Below are 25,231 nucleotides of genomic sequence, written 5' to 3'. Positions count from 1 at the left end.
GTCGGACAAAAAAGTCTGAAAAAACAAATGTGAAAAAATATCAGAAAAAAAAATCTGAAAAACGTTCGACAAAAAATTCTGAAAAAAAGATCTGAAAAATGTCTGAAAAAAAGTCTGAAAAAAAAAAGATCTGAAAAATGTCGGACAAAAAAAGTATGAAAAAAGACCTGAAAAAATGTCCGAAAAAAATGTCAGAAACAAAAGATCTTAAAGATGTCCGAAAGAAAAGTCTGAAAAAAATATCTGATAAATGTCGGACAAAAAAGTCTGAAAAAAACAAATATGAAAAATGTCCACAACAAAAGATCTGAAAAATGTCGGACAAAAAAGTCTGAAAAAAAATATCTGAAAAAATGTCTGAAAAAAAAGTCTGAAAAAAAAGATCTGAAAAAAATTCCGCAAAAAAATCGGAAAAACGTTCGACAAAAAAGTCTGAAGAAAAAGATCTGAAAAAAATTCCGCAAAAAAGTCTGAAAAAAGATCAGATAAATTTCGACCCAAAAAATTCTGAAAAAAAAAAGATCTGAAAAATGTCGGACAAAAAAAGTCAGAAAAAAAAAGTCTGAAAAAACAAATGTGAAAAAATATCAGAAAAAAAAATCTGAAAACGTTCGACAAAAAATTCCGAAAAAAAGATCTGAAAAATGTCTGAAAAAAAGTCTGAAAAAAAAAAGATCTGAAAAATGTCGGACAAAAAAAGTATGAAAATAAGATCTGAAAAATGTCGGACAAAAAAGTCTGGAAAAAGCAAATGTGAAAAAATTTACGAAAAAAAAAAATCTGGAAAATGTCGTACAAAAAAGTCTGAAACAAAAGATCTGAAAAATGTCGGACAAAAAAAGTCTGAAAAAAAGATCTGAAAAATGCCGTCAAAAAAGGTCTGAAAAAAAAGATCTGAAAAATGTCAGAAAAAAAAGTCAGAAAAAAAAGATCTGAAAAACGTCGGACAAAGAAAGTCTGAAAAACAAAAATCGGAAAAATGTTGGACAAAAAAAGTCTGAAAAAAAGATGTGAAAAACGTCGGACAAAAAAGTCTCAAAAAAGAAAATATGAAAAATTTCCGAAACAAAAGATCTGAAAAATGTCGGACAAAAAAGTCTGAAAAAAAATATCTGAAAAAATGTCTGAAAAAAAAGTCTGAAAAAAAAGATCTGAAAAAAATTCCGCAAAAAAATCGGAAAAATGTTCGACAAAAAAGTCTGAAGAAAAAGATCTGAAAAAAATTCCGCAAAAAAGTCTGAAAAAAGATCAGATAAATTTCGACCCAAAAAATTCTGAAAAAAAAAAGATCTGAAAAATGTCGGACAAAAAAAGTCTGAAAAAAAAAGTCTGAAAAAACAAATGTGAAAAAATATCAGAAAAAAAAATCTGAAAAACGTTCGACAAAAAATTCCGAAAAAAAGATCTGAAAAATGTCTGAAAAAAAGTCTGAAAAAAAAAAGATCTGAAAAATGTCGGACAAAAAAAGTATGAAAATAAGATCTGAAAAATGTCGGACAAAAAAGTCTGGAAAAAGCAAATGTGAAAAAATTTACGAAAAAAAAAAATCTGGAAAATGTCGTACAAAAAAGTCTGAAACAAAAGATCTGAAAAATGTCGGACAAAAAAAGTCTGAAAAAAAGATCTGAAAAATGCCGTCAAAAAAGGTCTGAAAAAAAAGATCTGAAAAATGTCAGAAAAAAAAGTCAGAAAAAAAAGATCTGAAAAACGTCGGACAAAGAAAGTCTGAAAAACAAAAATCGGAAAAATGTTGGACAAAAAAAGTCTGAAAAAAAGATGTGAAAAACGTCGGACAAAAAAGTCTCAAAAAAGAAAATATGAAAAATTTCCGAAAAAAAAGATCTGAAAAATGTCGGAGAAAAAAGTCTGAAAAAAAAGATCTGAAAAATGTCGGACAAAAAAGGTCTGAAAAAAAAGATCTGAAAAATGTCAGAAAAAAAAGTCTGAAAAAAGGATCTGAAAAACGTCGGACAAAGAAAGTTTGAAAAACAAAAATCGGAAAAATGTTGGACAAAAAAAGTCTGAAAAAAAGATGTGAAAAAATGTCTGAAAAAAATGTCTGAAAAAAAAGATCTGAAAAACGTCGGACAAAAAAGTCTAAAAAAAAAAAATATGAAAAACGTCGGACAAAGAAAGTCTGAAAAACAAAAATCGGAAAAATGTTGGACAAAAAGTCTGAAAAAAAGATGTGAAAAAATGTCTGAAAAAAAAGATCTGAAAAACGTCGGACAAAAAAGTCTAAAAAAAAAAATTATGAAAAATTTCCGAAACAAAAGATCTGAAAAATGTCGGACAAAAAAGTCTGAAAAAAAACATCTGAAAAAAAAATCTGAAAAACGTCGGACAAAAAAGTCTGAAAAAAGACCTGAAAAAATGTCCGAAAAAAAAGTCTGAAAAAATGTCAGAAACAAAAGATCTTAAAGATGTCCGAAAGAAAAGTCTGAAAAAAAAATCTGATAAATGTCGGACAAAAAAGTCTGAAAAAAACAAATATGAAAAATGTCCGCAACAAAAGATCTGAAAAATGTCGGACAAAAAAGTCTGAAAAAAAAGATCTGAAAAATGTCGGACAAAAAAAGTCTGAAAAAAAAGATCTGAAAAATGTCTAAAAAAAAAATCGCAAATTAATCGCACATTTTTTTTATCTGTTCAAAATGTACCTTAAAGGGAGATTAGTCAAGTATTTAATCCTCTGATCAACATTGGAGTGGGAAAATATGCTTGCTTTATGTAAACGTATGTATATATTTATTATTGGAAATCAATCAACAACACAAAACAATGACAGATATTGTCCAGAAACCCTCACAGGTACTGCATTTAGCATAAAACAACATGCTCAAATCATAACATGACTTGTGGGTAACCATAGAACCCATTTTCATTCACACATCTGGAGGTCAGAGGTCAAGGGGACCCCTTTGAAAATGGACATGAAAGTTTTTCCTTGCCAAAATTTGGCGTAAAGTTGGAGCGTTACTTAGCGTTTTTTCGCGACAAGCTAGTATGACATGGTTGGTACCGATGGATTCATCAGGTTTTTTAATTTCATATGATACCAGTTTCTTCATTCTAGCTTTAAAACTGAGCCGCTACAACTTCCTGCGTTAATGCGTTAAAGAAATTAGTGGCGTTAAAATGATTTTGCGTTAACGCGTTATGGTGTTTGACAGCCCTAGTCTATACATTTCACAGACTACTTTATGCCCTTTTAAGGTTTAGCTTATTTCAACATTTTCACATTCAGAACTGTGTTGTGGGGGGAAAAAAATCCATATTGGATCATGAATGTATGGAAACCCTGAGAGGCAAGAGAGAAAAGAAACTCGTGATCCATTTTCTAAGTCTGATCTAAATTCTTTTTTTCTCCTGTGTTTAAAGGTACAATGATAACTATCAGGCATTAGATGTCTCATTCTCCCTCCACTGTTCCATTGCAGTCACTTCACAACAAGTCGTTGCCAGGCACTTACCGTCAATCTCAGCCATTTATCTGTTTTTTTCCACTTCTGATGACCCAGAGATACCAACGTCGTCATACTGTTGGCTCACAAGCCTCGTTAGAAGTGGGAACCAAACGTCAGATATCTTCCGCAGAGATAAACAAAACATTAATTTTGGACCCGCCAAAATGTTTCAAATGATTAATTCACAATCATAATTATATTTCTTTTTCCAGGAAAAGCCATAGTTTTTTTTAGCAAAACCTCTTTTTCACCTGTTCTTAAAGGGATAGTTTGGGTGTTTTGAAAACACCCAAACTATCCCTTTAAGTCAGGAGAGAAAACAATTTAGATCAGATTTAGAAAGTGGATCACCAGAATTTAGCTTCCTCACTTGCTCAGGGCTTCCGTCTGAAAGAGTTATTTGCAATTAAAAGATCTTGAAAAAAAACATGTACATGCATGAATCACCTTAATATGTTAGCCCTTTGCTATACTAATTAACACTCTAGACCAGGGGTCAGCAACCTGCAGCTCTTCAGCTCCTCTCCAGTGGCTCCCTGTGGAGTTTTAAAAAATGGAAATGAATAACCGTTTTTATTTACATTTTAAATTTTTTTTTATTTATCATTGTTGTAGGTCTATGGTACGACAGTACGGCGGAGTATTAGGGCCACATTGAGGAAAAAAAATAAATCTGAGAATAAATTCATAATATTACAAGAATAAAGTCATAACTTTACGAGAAAAAAAGAAAATAAAACGTATAATTATTACTTTATAATATTATGAATTTATTCTCGTAATGTTACGACTTTTTTTCTCATAAAGTTATGACTTTATTCTCGTAATGTTACGACTTTTTTCTCATAAAGTTATGACTTTATTCTTGTAATATTACGACTTTTTTCTCGTAAAGTTATGACTTTATTTTCATAATATTACAACTTTTTTCTCGCAATATTCTGACTTTATTCTGGATATCTCAGATGTTTTTTCCCTCAATGTGGCCCTAATACTCCGTAGTACATTAGCTCTTTGGCCCTCACTGCATTAGACTTATATACTATATACTTAGACTATAAACTGTGTTACCTTCATCACAATGATCACATGTTTTGCAGCTCCAGACAGACATTTTTGTTTTTCTTTGCCTAAAATGTCTCTTTTGATAGTAAAGGTTGCTGACCCCTGGTCTAGACTAATATCCCTGTATAGATAATAGGGTCTGAGGAGTATGTAAGCTACAATATAATACACTATACACATTTTTTTGACCACTGTTGAGCTTTCAGGCTGTAGGAGCATCGCTGGCCCAGCAGGAGGCAGTCTGGATTAGCAGGAGATGATGAGGGCGTTCAGAGACTGCTGACTCTGTGTTCGCTCCAGAGGTCCACCGGTCGACAGAATCTCACAGGCAGCCAGTTCATGATAGAGCGCGTTGAGCACCTCCAGAATGTGGGCTTTCCCTGTGCAAAAAAAACACAACAGATGTGACCGCCGAGGGGAATCACGTTACACACGACCCCGGCGAGAATTTAATTTAATTCCCCGCCCCCGAGTAACTGTAAATTTTCATTATCACATTTCACAGGACTCGTATTGATTTTATTGGGCGTGTGTGAGCTCCACTAACCGTGTTGAGGGTCGCTGCAGGACCCCAAAGTGCTGAGCAAGATTTTCCCGAGAGACCTCCGCGAGACGTTCTGAAACAAGAGAGAGAGCTATTCTCAGATGACTCCCAGGCAATTAACAGGCACTTTAACAGGCAGTCGGAGTCTTGTAACCTCAGAGGCTCTCACACATGTTCAGCAACTGAAATTAATTTGCTCTCAGATCTATAATCAATCCCAGAGTCGGGGTCAAGTCACAGAAGAATGTACAAAAATTCATGTTATTCCTAAGACAGTTAAGACATCTGTTGGCTGATTCAACAGGTCAAAGAGGACTTTTAATGTCCATATGGAGGTTTGTCCTTGAACAATGCTCGTGAATACTTTCAATTTGCGTTTCTTTCTGATGTCTGACTGGAAAATTAATTCCAGTGCAGCGTGCAACCCAACAAAATGATTTTCATTACTTTGAGTTTCAGTAAAGAGTTTTAGTTCACATGATGACCTAACGGCTGTTTACAGGACTTTTTTCACTGTGCTAAAAATCAAAACAACATGTCTGGGATTTAAAATGGTAAAAACATGTTAAACATGAACACAAAGCCTTGGTTATTAGTAGCTTAGTCCCCAAAGTACTACTATCAGAATCAATGCTTGAAGTGGGCCGGTACTCTTACTACATTTTACTCTTTGGCGTACTGTGACTTTTTCTTGCGTACCGGCACTTCTCACAAACTGCTGGTTCTCCTCTCTGCCCTGTCCACATCAGGTTCTCTGGGAGATTCATAACAGAGCAGCACCAGCGTATTTCCACCACACCACATAAGACGTACGAACATACAAACTATATGGAGATCATCTGGACGAGCCGACGGCACGCCACGGGGGAGGAGGGTGAGAACCAGGGTGCTGTAATTTATCAATACAATGTTCACGTCCTTTTTGTGAAATAATTTTGAACTGAAAAAAAATTAACTAAAATTGAACTGTTCATCATAACATGTTTTTTTATTTGTTAACAAATATAATTAATTAAACATTATTTAAAAGTTTTCTGAATTTGCTCTTTTAGGAGAAACATTTCCAGAAGGATTAAATGTTCAGACGAAGGCTGTGATATGTGTAAATAATAAAATAATCATTTAACTAGTAATAATAATGGTCCTAAAATTATTTAAAATTGCATTTTTCTAAGTCAAAAACCTTCACACTTTCTTGGGGGAGGACCTCCAACCTCATTATCTCCTGGTATCTTTTATTCACTGTAGAAATTCACAATGTGTTTCTGTATAATATGTCGGAGCATCCTGACTGGGACACTGCTCCTAAATCCTGAATGATACCCGACTGTAAACTATGAATAACCCAGGAAAGCTATTAAAACTAAACAGTCCACCTTATCCCTTTGGTGTTCCAGTGTGAATATTATTGGAGTATTATAGGACTACTACAGAAGATGCATAGCCCAAGTATTGTAATAAAATAGCAATAAAACCACAGCTGATTATGACACAGTATAACATGCTTAAAGAAATAATGAATAAATAGGAATAAGATACCGGCCGATACACACAGCAACATGTGAATAAGAGTGAACTGGCACTTGTGTTTTTCAACTTCAAGCATTGATATCAGCATTGACCTCTTTAGACTGAACAGTGCAGTTACCCCGTATGTATACTATAACTGTGACTAACCAGGTCTCTGAGCTGCTGGAGGAGCTGCAGGATGTCCACTAGTTTCTCCTCCACCAGCGACAGACGAACCCTCTCGGTCTCCAGCATCTGCAGCTCCATCTGAAGCAGCTCCGTCTCCTCGGCCTTCTGCTGCAGCTCCTGCACCAGAGAGTCCTTCATCTGGAAGACACAACACATCACACACACACACCTGTTACCTCCTGCCAGGCCTAAGGTCAGGTCTCCTATTGTGGTTCATCTTACGTTAGTTTATAAAAATCTCAATTATCAGAAAGAACACGACTATCTTGAAATGAATTAATCTAATGTACTGAACAAAATGAATTAAGACAAAGTACAATAATGTTTGATTGAAACAGCTTTTCACTTAAAAGATGCAAGAGATATCTACTGAAATGAGCATGCTAACCAGCTAGCCCCGGCCCGTCCTGTCTTGTAATACCGGTTGTACCTCGAGAGGCAACAGTGAGTCTCTGTAGCGTCCAGTCTGCCCTCAGTCCAACATGAGAGGACCAAGAAGCAGAGCGGCCCCTGAGGGCTCATCAATCACGTTGAAGGTATAGAGTAGTCCGTGGACATTTTGATAGTTTGTTTATTGCCACCAGGAGACTACTTCGCAGGAGATGAACGTGCGGCAGCTCCAGAAAGAAAATGACTTAAAATAGTTGCACATAAATTTTCATTGGATGAAATATAGGATTAAAGGAACAGTTGAACTCACTGGAGAAGTTTCTGATGGTTGCAATCTTCAACCATCACCGCTAGATGCCGCCAAATCTTACACACTGCACCTTTAATTGACTAATCGTTTCAACTCGAAGCTGAACAGCTAATGCAAAAACTTCCATGAACTAGCTAGAGGCTGAATCACTACTGTGTTTTATCATTCGTATAAAAATATTTAAATCACATTCGTAAACAGAAAAATTAGAGCTGTCAAAGTAATACGATAATAACACGTTAACGCAAATTTGTTTTAACGCCACCAATTTCTTTAATGCATCAACGCAACTTGCAATATTTAATTAACCTCTTAAAAAAACTCCGAGGTTGTATCGGCTCAGTTTTAAAGATAGAGTGAACATACTGGCATCATATGAAACAAAAAAACCTGATGAATCCATCGGTACCAACCATGTCAGACTAACTGGTCATGAAGGAGGTTAAATAACGCTCCAAACTTACTCTAAATTTAGGCGAGGAAAAGCTGTCATGTCCATGTTCAAAGGGGTCCCTTGACCTCTGACCTCCAGATGTGTGAATGTAAATGGGTTCTATGGGTACCCACGAGTCTCCCCTTCACAGACATGCCCACTTTATGATAATCACATGCAGTTTGGGGGCAAGTCATAATCAAGTCAGCACACTGACACACTGACAGCTGCTGTTGCCTGTTGGGCATGTTATGATTGGAGCATATTGTTTTATGCTAAATGCAGTACCTGTGAGGATTTCTGGATCAATATCTGACATTGTTTTGTGTTGTTAATTGATTTACAATAATAAATATATACATACATTTGCATAAAGCAGCATATTTGTCCACTCCCATGTTGATAAGAGGATTAAATACTTGACTAATCTCCCTTTAAGGTACATTTTGAACAGATAAAAGAAAATGTGTAATTAATTTGAAATTAACTATAAACATTCATGCAATCAATCATGATTAAATATTTTAATTGATGACAGCCCTAATAAAAATACATTTTAAAGGATTACGCTGACGTTATTCAATCTTTTTCTCATCACCAAATCTGATGAAATCCCATGAACACATCTGTTTCTCAATACTTCCCTCCACATCTGTGGCAGTCGGTTTTTAGTGAGATCAGTTCATCGTTGATTTTTTTTTTTCATGGGATTTGTTGACAATAAGAAACATATTGAATATTGTCAGTCTTATCCTGTAAGAAGAAACACCAGATTTATTCTGAGGCTCTTAGGCTGTACATAATTGACCACCTTCTAGAGCAGCTGGATATGTCAGCCTAGTAAATGTAACATTATTGCCGCCTGCTAAACATCTTAATACAATATAAATATACCCAACGTAAGTGTGTGTCAAACGTTGAGGGTTAGAGTCCCTGCAGTGCACCTTTACGTCAGAGCGTACTGAAGGACAGAGGTCTCACCCCACACATCCTGCACATAAACAAAGCCTCACAGTCAGGACTTTGTTTAGTTTGAACTTTTCCTCTCTGAGCACCGAGACGTTCTGGGAACACGTTACGTCACGGTTCCCCCTCTGCAACGTCTTCCTGTGTTGTGAAAATACTACTCGACTGTAACAAGAGAGCTTTAATTTATGATATTTCTATGTGTCATGCGGGACGGGACGAGAAAGGGGGGAGTGTTTCTGTGGTCAACTCCAGTGAGAAACAGCTGCAAACACACACCCACACCCAGACATACACACTGAGGGAGGCTCTGGTGTTGCTGCTGGTGGTTTGGTTAGGTGGAAGCTGCAGGATCAGGCCACTAGCTGTGGTTTCGCCTTTGAAGACTTTCATAACAAGCGTCACCAGTCCTCTCTAATCTAGTTTAACACCGTACACACAGCCACAAAATGACTGAGGATGTAAAAGCGAGGCAGAACATTGTCCAGAGAGCATCCTGTAGTAGTAGCCCACCCTGGTGTGATGGAGGTCAGTGGTGGTTTGTACCTGGTCCATGTCGATCTCTGCCCGGCTCTCCTTCAGCTCCAGCTGCTTGTGCAGCCTGGTCACCCTCTCCAGGAGCTCCAGCACAGCGCCGCAGCTCTCCTCGCTCCTCGAGCTCCCGTAGTTAGACATCAGCTTCTTGAACGCCTTGTCATCGCACCTGATCGACAACCAGAAGACAGACAAGTCTGTCAGGCTCAGAGGCTCAATGTATATTGTATCATATCATATTATATTATATTATAATATATTATATAATATAATATTATATTATATCATATTATACTGTATTATATATTACATTATATTGTATTATATGATATGGTATGATATATATTATACCATATCATATCATATTATATGATATGATATGATATTATAACATATCATATAATATAATATTATAGCATATCATATTATATTATTTGATATTATATGATATATTGTATTATATTATATCATATTAAATTATATTATATCATATTATATTACATCATATCGTATTATATTATATTATATCATATTATATTATATTATATCATATCATATTATATTATATTACATCATATCATATTATATTATATTATATCATATTATATTATATCATATTATATATTTTAGGTTTTAAAGCTAGAGAGAAGGTACTCCATTTGCCAGCTATCCTATCACAGACAGCACACACCGTCCACCGTGAAATAGTAAGCTATGCCAGCAGCTTGCTGTAAACTGGTGCCCTGCTTTAAGATATAGTCAGTATTAGGGCTGTCCTTGACCAAAGAGATTCTTCTTGGAAATAAGCCATTCAGTATGAAAAAAAGCATTAAAAAAAACTACCAATTAAGACAAAAACGACTGATTAGACGAGTAATTGACTACGAGGGGGCAGCCCTAGTGATGATATGGATGTACGGTACCTTTCCCCACAGCAGGACAGCCTCGCTAAGATCCTCTTCACCTCGTCCACCTGCCTCTGCTGATCTTCGGTCCACTTATCGTCTTCCTCGTCGGATGCTGCCTGGCCTTCCACCGAACGAAACAGCTGCTCCTCCACTAGACGCCACAACACACCATCATTATCATCATTATACCATAGAGGGAGGTAGACAGAGGTGTAGGGAAGAAAAGGCTTGAGACTAGAGATGAAACATTTAGTCAATTAATCAATTAGACAATCAACAGAAAATTAATCTGCAACTATTTTGAGGACTGATTAATCGTTCTTGTTTATTATGAATGATTATGATGATTATGAAAATAATTATTAGTTGCAGCCACAGACTGTATGTAAGAAGTGGACGTAGTCACCATGACGTCACCCATATGTTTATGAACTGCCGTTTTGAAGCCTTGATTTTGGCATTTTGGCCGTCGCCATCTTGGGTTTTTTTGCAACCAGAAGTGACACGAGATGGTGGAGCTAATGGTGCCTTCAAAAAGGGGTCGTGTTTACCGTGTTCACGAGGAGAGTCCATATGAACGCCCTCCTCTCGTGGTATTCACGACCTCTGAAGTGTAAAGTTTCTGAAAGCTCCGAGTTGTGACGTGTTTGTTGACGTTGTCACAAATGGCGGAGGCCACTGAAGTACATTTTTCGGTGCATAATGAGTTAATATATTGTACATTTTAGTCGTATATTGTTTTTCGTCATAATTTTATAATATGTCTGAGGAAAATGTTGATATTCCCAACGTCTTTCCTCTGTCATTATGTCTTTGCATTTCCTGCATTATGTTACCCGCGTGCTAAATTGTTAGCCTCTGTGGCTTCTAGACGCCGACAGTTATGTTAATTAATATTGCTGTTGCTTGGCAGCGGTGTTCTTCACGACTTAACCACTTCAACGCCAAGCATATCGTGTACACGACCTCCCATGTTGTAAACACGAGTTTCATTTGAAGGCACTGCAAGTACAGCTTTACTGCTTTATGGTCTATCTGACTCGAAATGGGACCATAATTTACTAAATGAACATCATGTTGTATTGAAGAAGACTTGAAACTAGTGATTGAGACCATAAACTCATGTTTACAATGTTACTGAGATAATAAATCAAGAGAGAAGTAGGCTCATATTCTCATAGACTTCTATACAACCAGACTTCTTTTCGCCCCCTGCTGGCCGTTAGAAAGAATGCAGGTTTAAGGCACTTTCAGCTTCACTTTTCAGCCCTACTAGATTATATGTAAATATATGATGCATTGTGAACAGTGACATTGCTTCTTAAACTAAATACTCTTTATCAACAGAAACTGTCGACTGCTCAGTAGTGAGACGTTGAGAAACACGTCTTACTCTTATCCGGCGTCGTCACAGCTCGCCCTGTCGGAGAACATCGGTCATGTTGGGAGTCCGAGCAACATCTCTGGCTCGGCCTGCTGCTGCCGACGCTCAGCTGCTGCTGCTGCTCTGCCCTGGTGCTGCCTGGGAGTTGTAGTTTAGACACCTCCGACCTGAAAGAGAGCACTGTACGTTTAATATAGCTGTCTGACTGCATGTTCTCATACATGACACCCCATCTGTGCCGCCGCGTACGTCTCTCTGGCCCCGACCGAGGGGGCTAAAACTGCTCTTCAAATTTGCACAGATGAGAAAAGTTCGGTCCAAAACCAATTGCCGGCATCAAAGTGAACATATCAAGTAACACAAGGCAGCGTGTATTAAGCCACATCTACAACCGCCACGATAATTTTATAGAGGCCTGTGATGTTGTACGCCAAATCTGGGCGGGGTAATTGAAGCCAGACGTTGTATCTTTAAGGCATTTTTACAGTAAAGTGGGTCAATGGTAGAACGGCGCTGTTACTGTGCAGGAGTTCGCTTCAAGATGTGAGGTAAAAAGCACACAAGCTGACACAGAATGAGTGCACAGAGAGAGTTTTGAACAGTTTTCTAAGCTCTGTTACATGCCTTTTCACGGGCAGATAAAAAGTCATGTAACACTTTTATTCTATACGTCGTGTTTTCCCCTCGTGTCGAAGACAAATTCAAACATTTGTCACTGAAAAAAACGACTGCAGTTTGCTCGGATCAATCTTCTGTAATGGTTTGAATTTTCTAGGTTTCTCCTGCCGTCTGCTCTTTGTGTTGGGGGGAAATCCGATAGGGAGCCTTCGTAAATCACAGAATAAGTGTTTCCAGATGATGATGTCTTGCCGAGAAAAAAAAAAAAAAGAGAAAAAATCTCAAAAAGGTTTTCAACAGCCTGAAAAAAAAAGAAAAAAAAGTCACAGAGCACTCATGCTTATATCCTGTTGGCACGAGGAAGACTATATGCTGTAACAACAACATTACACTCTGCATATGTGTACTACTTTTGGGTTTCTTTGTGCAGAAGTGGGGAGTGACTTCACTGAAGGTCAATAATTGCAGCATGATTTCAGGCAATCAATCAGTGAGAGTCATGTTTAAGTTAGCGGGGGCCGCTGGGTGGAGGAAAAGAAGGAGTTAGTTCACCGGCAGCTGCTGTCAGACCAACATGGAGCTGGTGCACCGACGTGAACGCACACAAAACTTCTATAGTTGCTATGGAGACGCTCAGACTCTGGAATGAAGTGGTGGAGGGCTTCTTTCAAATGCCGGCTTTGGTGTGACTAATTGCAGTTTAATTGACAGCGGTCGGAGGGAGGCTGCAGCCTGTGAATACTGTAGCAAGGCCACATGCTTCTGGCTCGGGCCTTCGACATGCAAAGAGGTTAAAACAGTCAAAACCGAGTATATGTCTGGACCGTGTACGGTCAGTCTGTGAATTTGTGGCTAAATGTGGTGGTTAATTCCAGCGGTATACGTGTCCATCAGGTCCGGCGAGGACACTAGGGGATGTGCTGCTCGAACCGACCAAAGAACGTATATCGCCAAGAAGTGAAAGTCAATTGTTCGTTCCATTGCAACGTCAGCGCCCAGCAGCAGAGCTACGCTTCCGCCATTTTGGACTGAAAGCTACAACCGGACGCCAGTAAATCGTCCACTTAAAGCTTCAGTAGTCAGTATATTTTTGGCATCATTGGGCAAAACTTCCATAATAACCTTTCAGCATATTGTAATTCAAGTGTTCTGAGAGAAAACTAGACTTCTGATCCTCCTCATGGCTCTGTTTTCAGGCTTTAGAACATCTAGCCTGTGACGGGAGACTTTGACCAATCACAGGTCATTTCATCGAGAGAGCGTTCCTATTGGCTGTGTTCCGGTCATGTGACTAGAACTCGGCGTTCCTTCAACAGATATCTACATGTCATGAACTTTCTCATTTTACAGCTAAACCGTGCACTACAAGATGATTCTGAGAACATGTGAGGAGAGAAATAGACATTAACGTAACAGAATATTGATTCATATTTGATCAGCGCTGCCTAGTTTGACCGTTTGGTCGGAGGTCGCGAGTGATTGACATCCGGCTCTCATAGACAGCAGATGGACAGCAGACCTCAGATCAGCTCTGACTGCTTGTTTTCCTCCGGTCTGTGAAATCTTGCAGGTGCCATTAGGAGCACCGGAGGACATGGGAGGACACAGAGGACACAGAGGGACATGATTTTTTTCAGGTTACCTGTTTCATGTCCTATTGTCACGATATAGCGACCGTTTTATAAAAATAACTTTTTTTTTAAAATCATATTTGCTCCAATCTCGCCTACTGATGCTTTAAAAAGTGCCGTAAAAAAGTAAAACTAAATTATTTCTATTCTATTGTCGTATTCTACCAAAATGGCTTGTGATGAACGATAATATATTATAAATATAATAAGTGGCTATTTGCTTCTATACCTTCTGACACTACTGGCCGAACTGGTCTAAATAATCCACCAAAATCCACTGCGTCGCGCTGGACGTGGCCTCATTTGGATAACGACTGCTCCGACTTTTCATTTTGAAAGAGAAACGGCCAATGAGGAAACTCAAACACTCGGCCGACCAATCGTGTACCTTCATCACTCAGTCAGAGACAGACTTTTGCGTTCGTAGGGCTGGCGCTCTGCGGTCCAGCCAGAAATGTCTTTGAGTCTTGAGAGACTGAAAACACCGTCAGTTTTGAAGCTCCCAGCTGTCACGTGGAAACTAGCTCTAATTTGTTTTCGACTGTGCTTGAGACCTCGACTGTTTCCCCACTACACGGTTTGACAGTGATGATGATGATGATGATGATGATGAGGTATTTTGGCGGTTGTTTGTGCTGACGTGGGAATTCCAACTGGATGAACACCGACACCTGAGAGTCGTCCAGACAGACGTCCTGGATGGAGGTCGGCAGACACAGACAACATTTGATCAGTGTTTCATTAGACAGACATCGCAGCTCTCGCCAACGTACCAAATGCAAAAGCAGCATGGGCGGGTTTGACCTGCCAAAATGAAAATATCTACTTATTTACTTATTTTTACAGAGACACAGAGAGAGAGAAATACACTGCAGACTTCAAAGTGTAAAATGAGTGTAAACCTGTAGTCTTTTTATTAGGGCTGACAAAGTTAACGTGGTGTTAGCGCAAATTAGTTTGAACGCAATCATTTCTTTAACGCATTAACACAACTTGCGATATTTAGGTTGTAGCGGCCTCAGTTTTAAAGTAAGAGTGAAGATACTGGCATCATATGAAACTAGAAAAACTCATGCTACGTGTCCACGGATCCATCCTTTCCACGCTTCCCATTCATTGTCTATGAAAGCAGCCGTGCAGCAATGCATTCTGGTAGCGTGGCGGCGCGATTCGAGAGACGAAGCGTCACGACGGCCGTTCCTCATTTAGCATAAAGTTGAGGTCCAGGTTACTTTATGCAAATCGACGCGACATTTGCTCTTTGGCCCTCACTGTATTAGACTTATATACTATATACTTAGACTATAAACTGTGTTACCTTCATCACAATGATCAAATGTTTTGTGGCTACAGACAGATTTTTTTGTTGTTCTTTGCCTAAAATGGCTCTTTTGACAGTAAAGGTTGCTGACCCCTGAACTAGCTTGACATTTAAGCTCTTGACAGAGAAAATGCACTCGCGGTACAGTTAAATATCCGTGGTAGTCTGTATCGGCATTACTACATCCCTCGAGGCACACACACACACACAGGAGTAAAAGTCTACATGAAGAGCTCTATTGTGCGACGTCAGGGCGTTTCTAATTAATAGGATCCTGTATTCTGCCCTATTAGCAGAAGACTAAAGCTGTTCTCTTGTCCTGTGGGGGGGGAGGTAGTCCAGCTGTTTGCTGTTAGAGCCAGGACACCCAGAGTCCTCCCTGTGTTTATCACAGTGTGGCGCTGAAGTGAACTTTCCATCAACACACCCCCACCTCCAGCACCACCACCATCACCGTACCCCCTCCTCCTCCACTCCCTGCAGAGCAGTTTCCTCTTTCAGGTGTCATCGGTCAACGACGGTCTCTGCAGAGGTTAATAACGAGGGCACGCCGTGTACCTGAGCTTGAACTTGAAGCTCGGTGCTCGTTGGTGCTCGTTGGCGCTCTGCGGCGTGACAGAGACGGGGTCAGGGGTTGTGTTTATATAGCTGATGGTTATTAATCAAGTCATCCTGGTTTCACACCCGCACAATGAGGTGGTTACTGGGATACAAATAAAAGCAGCTTCTGGGATGTTATTATTATTTAGCAACTAGCTGAAGACTTCATCCAAAAACCAATGGCTGTAACATTTACAGAGCTTTCCTTAGAGAGCAAAGAAAACACCCAAAGTCAAACAAACCAGGGTATGAAAAGTTAAGTATACAGAGATAGAACCATGTTGTACTAGCTTGTCGTGAAAATAACGCTCCAAACTTGTGCTAAATTTTGGTATGGCCATTTTCAAAGGGGTCCCTTGACCTCTGACCTCAAGATATGTGAATGGAAATGGGTTCTATGGGTACAAGTTTACAGATATGCCCACTTTATGATAATCACATAATCCTTATAATAAAGATAAAGCAGCTTTCAGGGGTCGTCGGTCAACGACAGTCTCTGCAGGGGTTAAAAAACGAGGGCACGCCGTGTACCTGAGCTTGAACTTGAAGCTCGTTGGTGCTCGTTGGCGCTCTGCGGCTTGACAGAGACGGGGTCAGGGGTCATGTTTACAGAGCTGACGGTTATTAATCAAGTCGTACTGGGTCACACCCGCACAATGAGGTGGTTACTGGGATACAAATAAAAGCAGCTTCTGGGATGTGATTATTATTTAGCAACTAGCTGTAGACTTAATCCAAAAACCAATGGCTGTAACATTTACAGAGCTTTCCTTAGAGAGCAAAGAAAACCCCCAAAGTCAAACAAACCAGGGTAATTTAAAGTAGAGGGGAAGTATACAGGGAGAGCAGTCCAACAAGGGTGGGTGGCATAAGTTTATAAGATATTTGGTGTGTGATGTATTTCTGCTGATGTCAGCATACCTTCCAAACCAGAGAGAGGGAGAGCAGGGCAGCGGTTTAATGTGAAAATGAGCCCAACTTCTTGGCAGTGTGTTTTTTTTCTTTTTTGAAAGCTGTTCAAGAACAACAGCGAGGCAGCAGAATGCCACGGGACCCAGACATCCCTCGAGTGTGTCCTTTCCACATTATTTAAAGGGTAGGAATGCCGTGGCAGCACCTGCTCCACACAATGCTGCAGCTCTCTTGTGCGGAAGGCAGATAAATGGTCTGCTATAGACCCTCCTCTCTTCTTCTCCGCTCTCAGGCGCCATGCAGAGAGCATGAAAAGGCTGGGAGATTATGCCTCCCCCCTTCAGAGGGCCAGGGGTTAGAGAGGCACGCTGAGAAGAAGTCTGCAGGCGTGCCGATAAAATGGAAAGTGAGTTTTAAACTTGCACACTTAGGGGCACATGTGCTTGGGTAGAAAAAAACCCTGGTGGACTATAAATAGAGACACCTGGAGTCAGGAGGACAATAAAACTGAAGAAGTTCTGTACGTTCAGACGACCAAAGTTCATTTAGTGATTTTGTGTCTTTGGAGCACAAAAAGAAGACAGAATGAAGCCATTCCTCTCGTGCAAAACATGTCGGTCATTTCATGAACAAACAGTTGAGTGTTTGCTTCTTCCTCCAGATGGTCTTCTTTCCTCCCCCTCGTTTCTTTTTTGTTCCTCTCGCCGTGCTCCCTATTGTCTCATCCCTCTGGCCCACAGAGCTCTGTAGGCTACAGTGACTGATTTAGACTCCCTTTCTTTTTACCTTCTGGAGGAAAATACAGAAATAAAAGTGACACTTCTAGACGATCCCAGTATACGAGGACTTTCCTGTGCTAATCAACTCCCTGTTAAGAGGAGCTGCTCCCATCTGGGTCTCAGCCTCTGCTCTGTTCTGGTCCAAAGAAATCACAGACGTGTTATGCAACAACACCCACGTACTGTATCTTAAGTTTCATACCGATGACCACATTTTCTCCTGAAATTCAACCGATTTCTGCTGGGATGTTGATGGAAAGTTGAAAGGGGATTTCATAAGAGAATTGTACATCACCGAATGCTAATAAACACTAAAACGGAAATCAAATCACATCTTACAGGAACAATCTCAAGTCTGTACAGTAAATGGTGGTCAGCTTAGCTTAGCACAAAGACTGAAAACTGACGGTAACCGCTGTGCAAAGGGAACAAATCTGCTTTCCCACACCTCCAAATTAAAGCTGAAGTAGAGAGGAGAGATCGGAGCAAATGTGATTAAAAAAAGTTATTTTTATAAAACGGTCGCTATATCGTGACAGTAGTCCATGAAACAGGTAACCTGAAAAAAATCCTCGGTGTCCTCCGGTGCTCCTAACGGCATCTGCAAGATTTCACAGACCGGAGGAAAACAAGCAGTCAGAGCTGATCTGAGGTCTGCTGTCCAGCTGCCGTCTATGAGAGCCGGCTGTCAATCACTCGCCAACTCCGACAAAGTCTCCCGTCACGGGCTAGATGTTCTAAAGTCTGTAAACAGAGCCATGAGGAGGAGCAAAAGTCTAGTTTTCTCTCAGAACACTTGAATTACAATATGCTGAAAGGTCATTATGGGATTTTTGCCCAATGATGCCAAAAATATATACTGACTACTGACACTTAAACATGTATAACCACAACTTGAAATCCTCCCTGTTTTTAAGGTCTCAAGGTTGGCAAGTACGCCAATTAGTCGATTAATCGACTAAGAGGGGGCGGCCTTAAAATGTACAGTAAATTAAAGACAATTTATTGATTTGATTTTATGACCTTTTAAGACTTTTTAAGAAGCCACGGGAACCATGTCTAAACACACCACGTATGATCTGAGACATCTGACACTGAGATCATTTAATGTCATTTTAAGGTTGCTCAGAGTCACACAGTTTTTAAGCATGCGATGTAGGCTAAAGGAGGGCAAAAATAGCATTGCGTCTCACTCAGATCTTAATGCACAACACCTCAACTGGCACCTCTTTCTCTCTCTCTAACCCCGTCCCTGAGACTTGAGACGTGACTGAGCAAGCATTGGAGGCTTTCACTGGGAATATTCATGGAGCTCGGTTGCTAAGATCCATAGGACGGGGGTGCCAGTGTGGTATTGTTCCTTCTGCAGCAGAGTGAAAGAAGTGAGCGGAGATTGATGAGAACGGTCAGTCTGTTGAGCTTCTCACTCAATGGAGCTCTCTCCTGACAAGTCGGGGCCTTTGTGGTGTTGAATTATTTGCCATTAGAGTATCAATAGGAGGGGCAGTGAAAAGACTCTGCAACGCAGTCTGCATAGATTAGTGGAGTTTAGGGTTAAAAGAAGGGTAGAAATGTGTTATTTAGAATCACCTAAAGGCAGGTAGCAGTGAGGACTTTAATCATATGTGTCTGGCTGTATGTGGCTGTGTCTTACAGTCCATAATAACAGCATTAGGTAGATGTTACAACTATTTAGAGACATCTGCTACCTAAGAAAGCCAGAACCTGCAGACACTGATTATACGGTTGGAGCAGGGACAACAGACGCAGAGATAAACATTAAACCGATGGCTTTGTACTTTAAAAGTCCAATTACAACCTTACTTCCACCAAAATGAGTAGTTCTCAACAGCAGAGAGGAGCTCAGGCAGGACCGAGCCGCCTCACACGACGCCTGTTAAATAAACTAAAACACGACAAGGATGAAAACTGAAGAAGTTAAACCACATCAAGCCTTCATAAGTAGCACGGCCGAGTCCTCCAGGCATGAAGCCAGTAAGTAAACAGAGTCATTTTACTCTAGGAAGGATAATAATTCATTATGGTTCATTCTGGCCGCTCTAACGCAATAACCTGCCAAAACCAGCCTGTCTTTCTCATGACATGATGAACAGCCAGACGCTTGTTTTGCTCAGGTTTTGACAGCTGATTGGACCTAATGAAGAGATCTCTGTCTAGAGCAGTGGTTCTCAAACTTTTTAGACACCCTCACAAAATATTTGACTCTCCAAATACCACCATTATGACCAGGGGTGGGCAATTATTTTTCCTGGGGGGCCATATGAGAAACCCAGATTGTTGCCGGGGGCCAAACAAATTCTGTCAGACGTAACCTCTATTTTATCACTAGATTCATTTATAGAAAACATACTGCACACTTATTTTTCAGCATTTATTATACTGAAAATCACTCCAAACATATTATTAAGAAAATGACATTATATGCAGGATTTTTTGAACCGTACAGGACTGACTGTTTTGGGTAGTAATGTTTCCATTAACAAAACTTAACAAAACAAACGCCTCATAACAATAACTCAATGGCACCTCCGTTAACGTTCGTATCTCCGTTATTTAGCCAGTCAGGACTGTGCTGCTAACGGCTGCTAACAGCTAACGTTACTAACTCTCCTCCTGCTGATGTAAACACAGGTTTGTTGTTCACAGTGTCTCTTTATCAGAGAAAAACAGGGTGCGTCCCCTCAGGTTTAGTAGCGCCGCGCTGTTGAGCGTTTTTTTTTCTCTCCCCCGTGGCTCCAGTCCAAAACAAACTGAAACATGATACAGCGTGTGTATGCGTCATTGTGCAGAGTAACTGTGGGAAAGTATCAATAAGAGGAATCGATAGTCGGAGATTCCTCCGCGTACCACTAAAGATAGCACGCCTACCACCAGTGATACTTGTACCATAATTTGAGAACCACTGGTCTAGTGTATGCCCTCTCTCTGTGACCTTGGGGCCTTCATTTCTATATAAATACTAGAGCTGTCAAAGTTAGCGTGATAATAACGCGTCAACGCAAATTTGTTTTAACGCCACTAATTTCTTTAACGCACTAACGGAACTTTAGATTTTTAGGTTGTAGCACGCTCAGTTTTAAAGCTAGCCAGCTTCTTAAATGTGAATATTTTCAGGTTTCTTTCCTCCTCTATGACAGTAAACTGAATATCTTTGAGATGTGGACAAAACAAGATATTTGAGGACGTCGTCTTGGACTTTTGGAATACTGATCAACATATTCTGACATTTTATAGACCCAACAACTAATCAATTAATCGAGAAATAGTCCTCGACCATCTCTTAAGGCTAAAGCATTTTTACCTGTCCCAGGTTCTTTAACTTGACGTAAGTAATCGTACAAATGGAAAACAGCAGAGCAGACTTTTGGACAGTCTCTCCTTACAGAAATTCATGGCGTTTCCACTAAGAAGTTCCTGGTAATTTTAGTTCCAGGTCCTCAAAGAACTAAAAGATTCTTAGTCCATTGTTGTCTGTTGGGAAGCCGACAGCAGGGCCTAACTTTACCAAACAAAGAAAAATGCTCTTCCCTCGTCCTAAAAATGGTCCTAAATGGATACTAGAGTATTTCCTTGTTTATTAATGAAGTGGTTCACAAGTTGAAGCAGTTGAAACAGCTGTGTGTGTTTTACCAATCAGCTACGTTAATCCCTGCTGGGGCTGTCGCAATAACCGCAATATTGCAATACTATTGACAAGCCAACCGCATGGAATGACAAGCAACTGACACAACAAAATTCTTTGCAATGGGTGCGCCGCATATTTTGTATATATCCAGAGCTAGTACTCTACCTTGTGCGGACATTTTTACTTCTGAAAAAAAAGGGGAAATTCCTTCACCGTGAAAGCCCCCTTCCCTGCAAACTCCACCCCAAAAGTTCCTGTACTTTCAGAGAGAAAATATTACCCCCCGACCAGGCCCTGTTTGAGGGGTAAGAAGTCCCCGGAAAATATCCCCAGAACTTAATTTAGACCCTGGTCCCTGCGGTCGGAACGCAGTGAGTTCCTCAAAAGGTTCCTAGTTCCTGCGGAAAGTTCCTGCAGTCGAAAAGGGGTTTAAGTTGAACTTGTCCTCACTAAAAGTGATGGAAGTTGTTGAGTGGAAAACGCTATATGTGGGTTCTTACCTGTAGTAGAGGAGCTCCGACTCCAGCTGGAGGATGTGCCTCTGCAGCGCCGGCACATGGTTGGCCTTGGCCTCCAGTTCCTTCACCTTACCCAGGCCGCTGAGCAGCGCCTGCCTGGCCTCCTCCACCTTCCTCCTCATGCCCACCTGCTCCCTCTTCAGGGCTCGGTTACAGTCCTCCAGAGCAGCCACAGTCTCTTTAGAGCTCCACAGCTCCTGCTCCAGTCTCTCGTTACACAGCATGGCCTCCTCTACCTGCAGGTCTCTGGAGCTCCGCAGCAGCTCGATCTCGTGGATGATGGTCTGCAGGCTCTTCAGGTTGCTGTAGGTGCTGCTCTGCAGGTTGCTCAAACTCTTCTGGGCCGCTTGTTTCTGGTGGACAGCCAGACAGCCGTCCTCTGGTTTATGTTTGGAGTGGCTCTTCCATAGTCCTACCTGAACAGAGGAGCAACAGGTGACGATAGATCTCAAGATATTCCCTAAAACCAAACTGCAGCTGCTGAGTCACTTCTCACTTTCTAATAAGCCATCGAGTCTGCGGTTATAAATGTTAGTGAGTCATTAAGTAAGGGATAATGTACAGTGAGCCGGTCATTGTTGCGGCACCCCGACACGAAGCGGAGCGGTCTCGCATCGCCCTGAAAGGCTTTATTTTACAACAACGACCGGCTCGCTGTACATTAACACGCTTATTACACGGCTACTTGCTTAAGAAATCAATAATTTGACACAAAAATGGTCCTCCAGAGTCCGACATCAGAGCCGTGTCCATAGCAACGGTCTGTTATAAAGCAAAAACAGACCCGTGATTGACCAATCAGAATCGAGTATTCAACAAAGCCATGTTAATAATAAATGATAATGGTTTATTAATACGTAATGTATTGACTAATGCTGATCAGTTATATGCCACTGGGTTGCCAGGTTGTGGACAATCCCTGTAGCTGGTGTCTACCTTTAAAGTGCCTTTGTGTTAAGAGTTGTGTTAAAAGTTGTGTTAGGGGTTGTGTTAAGAGTTGTGTTAAGGATTGTGTTAAGGGTTGTGTTAAGAGTTGTGTTAAGGATTGTGTTAAGGTTTGTGTTAAGAGTTGTGTTAAGAGTTGTGTTAGGGGTTGTGTTAAAGGTTGTGGTAAGAGTTGTGTTAAGAGTTGTGTTAAAGGTTTGTGTTAAGAGTTGTGTTAAAAGTTGTGTTAGGGGTTGTGTTAAGGGTTGTGTTAAGAGTTGTGTTAAGGATTGTGTTAAGGGTTGTGTTAAGAGTTGTGTTAAGGATTGTGTTAAGGTTTGTGTTAAGAGTTGTGTTAAAGGTTTGTGTTAAGAGTTGTGTTAAGAGTTGTGTTAAAGGTTTGTGTTAAGAGTTGTGTTAAAGGTTTGTGTTAAGAGTTGTGTTAAGAGTTCTGTTAAGAGTTGTGTTAAAGGTTTGTGTTAAGAGTTGTGTTAAGAGTTGTGTTAAGAGTTCTGTTAAGGGTTGTGTTAGGGGTTGTGTTAGGGGTTGAGTTAAGAGTTCTGTTAAGGGTTGTGTTAGGGGTTGAGTTAAGAGTTCTACCTACTCCTTTTCGGACACTATTACTCGTGTTTTGTTTGTTATTATTTTGTATCTGTTTATATTTATTGTTATGTTCTAAATAAAGTCTTTCATTCATGCATTCATTGAATAAGCTCATCTCTCTCTCTCACCTGCAGAGCCAGACATCGAGCATCGCTGCTCTGCAGAGCTGCTCTCATGTCCTCGATCAGCTCCCTCAGACTGGCGTTCTCGTCCTCCAGCTTCAGGACTCGGTCCTCTGCTTCTTCCAGAGCCACTATCTCCTCATAGCACTCCTTGGTGCAGGACCCGAGCCTGCAGCCGGATCCGAGCCTGCAGCCGGACCCGGACCTGCAGCCGGACCCGGAGGAACCGACCGACAGCAGCGTCTCTCTGCGCCGCCTCAGAGGGCTCCTCAGGCGGATCTGAGTCTCGATGTGCTCGCTGTCCCTCTCCACCAGCAGCCGGCCGGTCTCGTACTGACAGCCCGCCTTGGTGCTGAAGAACCCGCACAGTTTGGCGTGGAAGCATCTGAAGGTGAGCTCGCTGGGTAAGTTCTCCAGAACCCCGGAGCTCTCTGCGTCCTCATCAGAGTCTTTGTTTAGTCCCAGGACCTCACACAGGATGTTAAAGTCCTCCACGGAGATCTTGCCTCCTCCCTGGTAGTCCATGTGATGGAAGATCTCCTGCAGGTACTGGTCCAGTCCGGTAGCCAGGACTATGATCTCGTTCTCCACCCCCCGGTCCAGTCCGTAGTGGTAGGCCAGAGAGCTGACGACCCATTGTGTCCTCCGAGCTGGTCTGCTGTACGGATCACTGGAGTCCAACGAGTCCTGCATCATCATCATCATCTCCACTCAGAAACATCATATCCCTTCAAACTGTTACTTTGTTTCTGCATCATCTCCACTGACAAACATCTTAGTTCCTCAAACTGTTACTTTGTTTCCTCTCCTGCATCCTCCTCTGTGCGTGTGATCCTGTTCATCCTCTCCAGCAGACTGGAGGAGCTGAAACTGAAACGAGGCGTGTGTTAAAAAAAAGAGCACATTTGAATTTCAAGCACTGCCCCCCCCAAAAAAAACAGAACCAGAGGAAGAAGAAGGGGTCCCTGTGACAAAGCGGGTGAGAAAACACCATTTGTATCATTTGTAACATTTCATATTAATTTAACCATGCTTGTTTAGTCATTATTTATCCACAATTCCATGAAATGTAACTTGCAGACCCATTCTATCCCGGGTTTGTTTGTGTTTGACAGTAAGTACAACTAAATTAAAACACGGACCAGCACTGTTAAGTTTAGTTAGGTTATTCAGTTCATTTCTTTCTCTCATAATACTATGTGAAGAAAATTTAAATTAAATAAGTAAAAAAAAAAAAAAAAGGAGAAAGTAAAAAAATAATAGAAAAAGGAAGAAAGAACATATATATTCATATTCATATACATATATATATATACATATATACATACATATGTATATATGTATATATATGTATGTATATATATGTATATGTATATATATATACATACATATGTATATACATATATACATATATATACATGTATATATATACATGTACATACATATATACATACACATACTCACCATGTGTTGCATAGATAAAAGGGGGAGGCACCCAGCCACTTCCTGCTTCCTATGAATGTGTGAAGAGTGTTGTTCTACTAATTTTAGTGAGAAGTACCCACTAAAATGAGTTAACACTCAGAGAAGGCTCTGGATTTACCTGGCAACATGGTTCCGCCTGCTGGGTCATTGAGGAGACTATATAAGCAGTGGCTTTTGGGCTGGTACAGGGGTAGGATCTCTGCGTGTAGATTTGTACACGTTAGGTTACTCTAAGTTATTTGTTCTGAATTGAGTTGTATTTAGTTAAGCCGAATTACTTCATTTTTTCCTTTTATATATATATATATATATATATATATATATATATATATTTGGATACACGTGTACAGGTGGCACTGTAAATAAATACACC

The 25,231-nt window shown here is 40.4% G+C and overlaps 1 protein-coding gene and 1 long non-coding RNA gene across 2 annotated transcripts; one reads left to right on the top strand and one right to left on the bottom strand.

Annotated features, from left to right (window-relative positions):
• The first annotated feature begins 3,598 nt into the window (after positions 1-3,598).
• LOC141767240 (uncharacterized) lies at positions 3,599-4,056 on the top strand. The gene is made up of 2 exons (XR_012593820.1): positions 3,599-3,743; positions 3,782-4,056. It is a non-coding gene; the product is annotated as an uncharacterized LOC141767240 (long non-coding RNA).
• Positions 4,057-4,457: 401 nt separating this feature from the next.
• Positions 4,458-24,233, bottom strand: efcc1 (EF-hand and coiled-coil domain containing 1). Its single transcript, XM_074631575.1, has 8 exons — positions 23,380-24,233; positions 21,707-22,140; positions 11,709-11,866; positions 10,331-10,466; positions 9,420-9,576; positions 6,754-6,912; positions 5,080-5,149; positions 4,458-4,912 (listed from the first exon to the last, which is right to left on the bottom strand). The coding sequence occupies exons 1-8, from the start codon at positions 24,076-24,078 to the stop codon at positions 4,779-4,781; spliced, it is 1,947 nt and encodes a 648-aa protein (XP_074487676.1). The 5' UTR covers positions 24,079-24,233; the 3' UTR covers positions 4,458-4,778.
• Between the last annotated feature and the right edge of the window lie 998 nt (positions 24,234-25,231).

Source organism: Sebastes fasciatus, chromosome 1, assembly GCF_043250625.1.
Source record: "Sebastes fasciatus isolate fSebFas1 chromosome 1, fSebFas1.pri, whole genome shotgun sequence".
NCBI lineage: Eukaryota > Metazoa > Chordata > Actinopteri > Perciformes > Sebastidae > Sebastes > Sebastes fasciatus.
This window is presented reverse-complemented; position numbering and strand designations above follow the sequence as displayed.

What these genes read in the sequence shown, in the direction of transcription:
- efcc1 (XM_074631575.1), bottom strand. Translation starts at nt 24,078, where the DNA reads ATGATGATGATGATGCAGGACTCGTTGGACTCCAGTGATCCGTACAGC. An exon ending in TCGGAGCTCCTCTACTACAG is followed by an intron (nt 11,867 to 21,706) that starts GTAAGAACCCAC and finishes GCTCTCTTTCAG; the next exon opens with GTCGGAGGTGTCTAAACTAC. An exon ending in TGTGACGACGCCGGATAAGA is followed by an intron (nt 10,467 to 11,708) that starts GTAAGACGTGTT and finishes TGTGGCGTCTAG; the next exon opens with TGGAGGAGCAGCTGTTTCGT.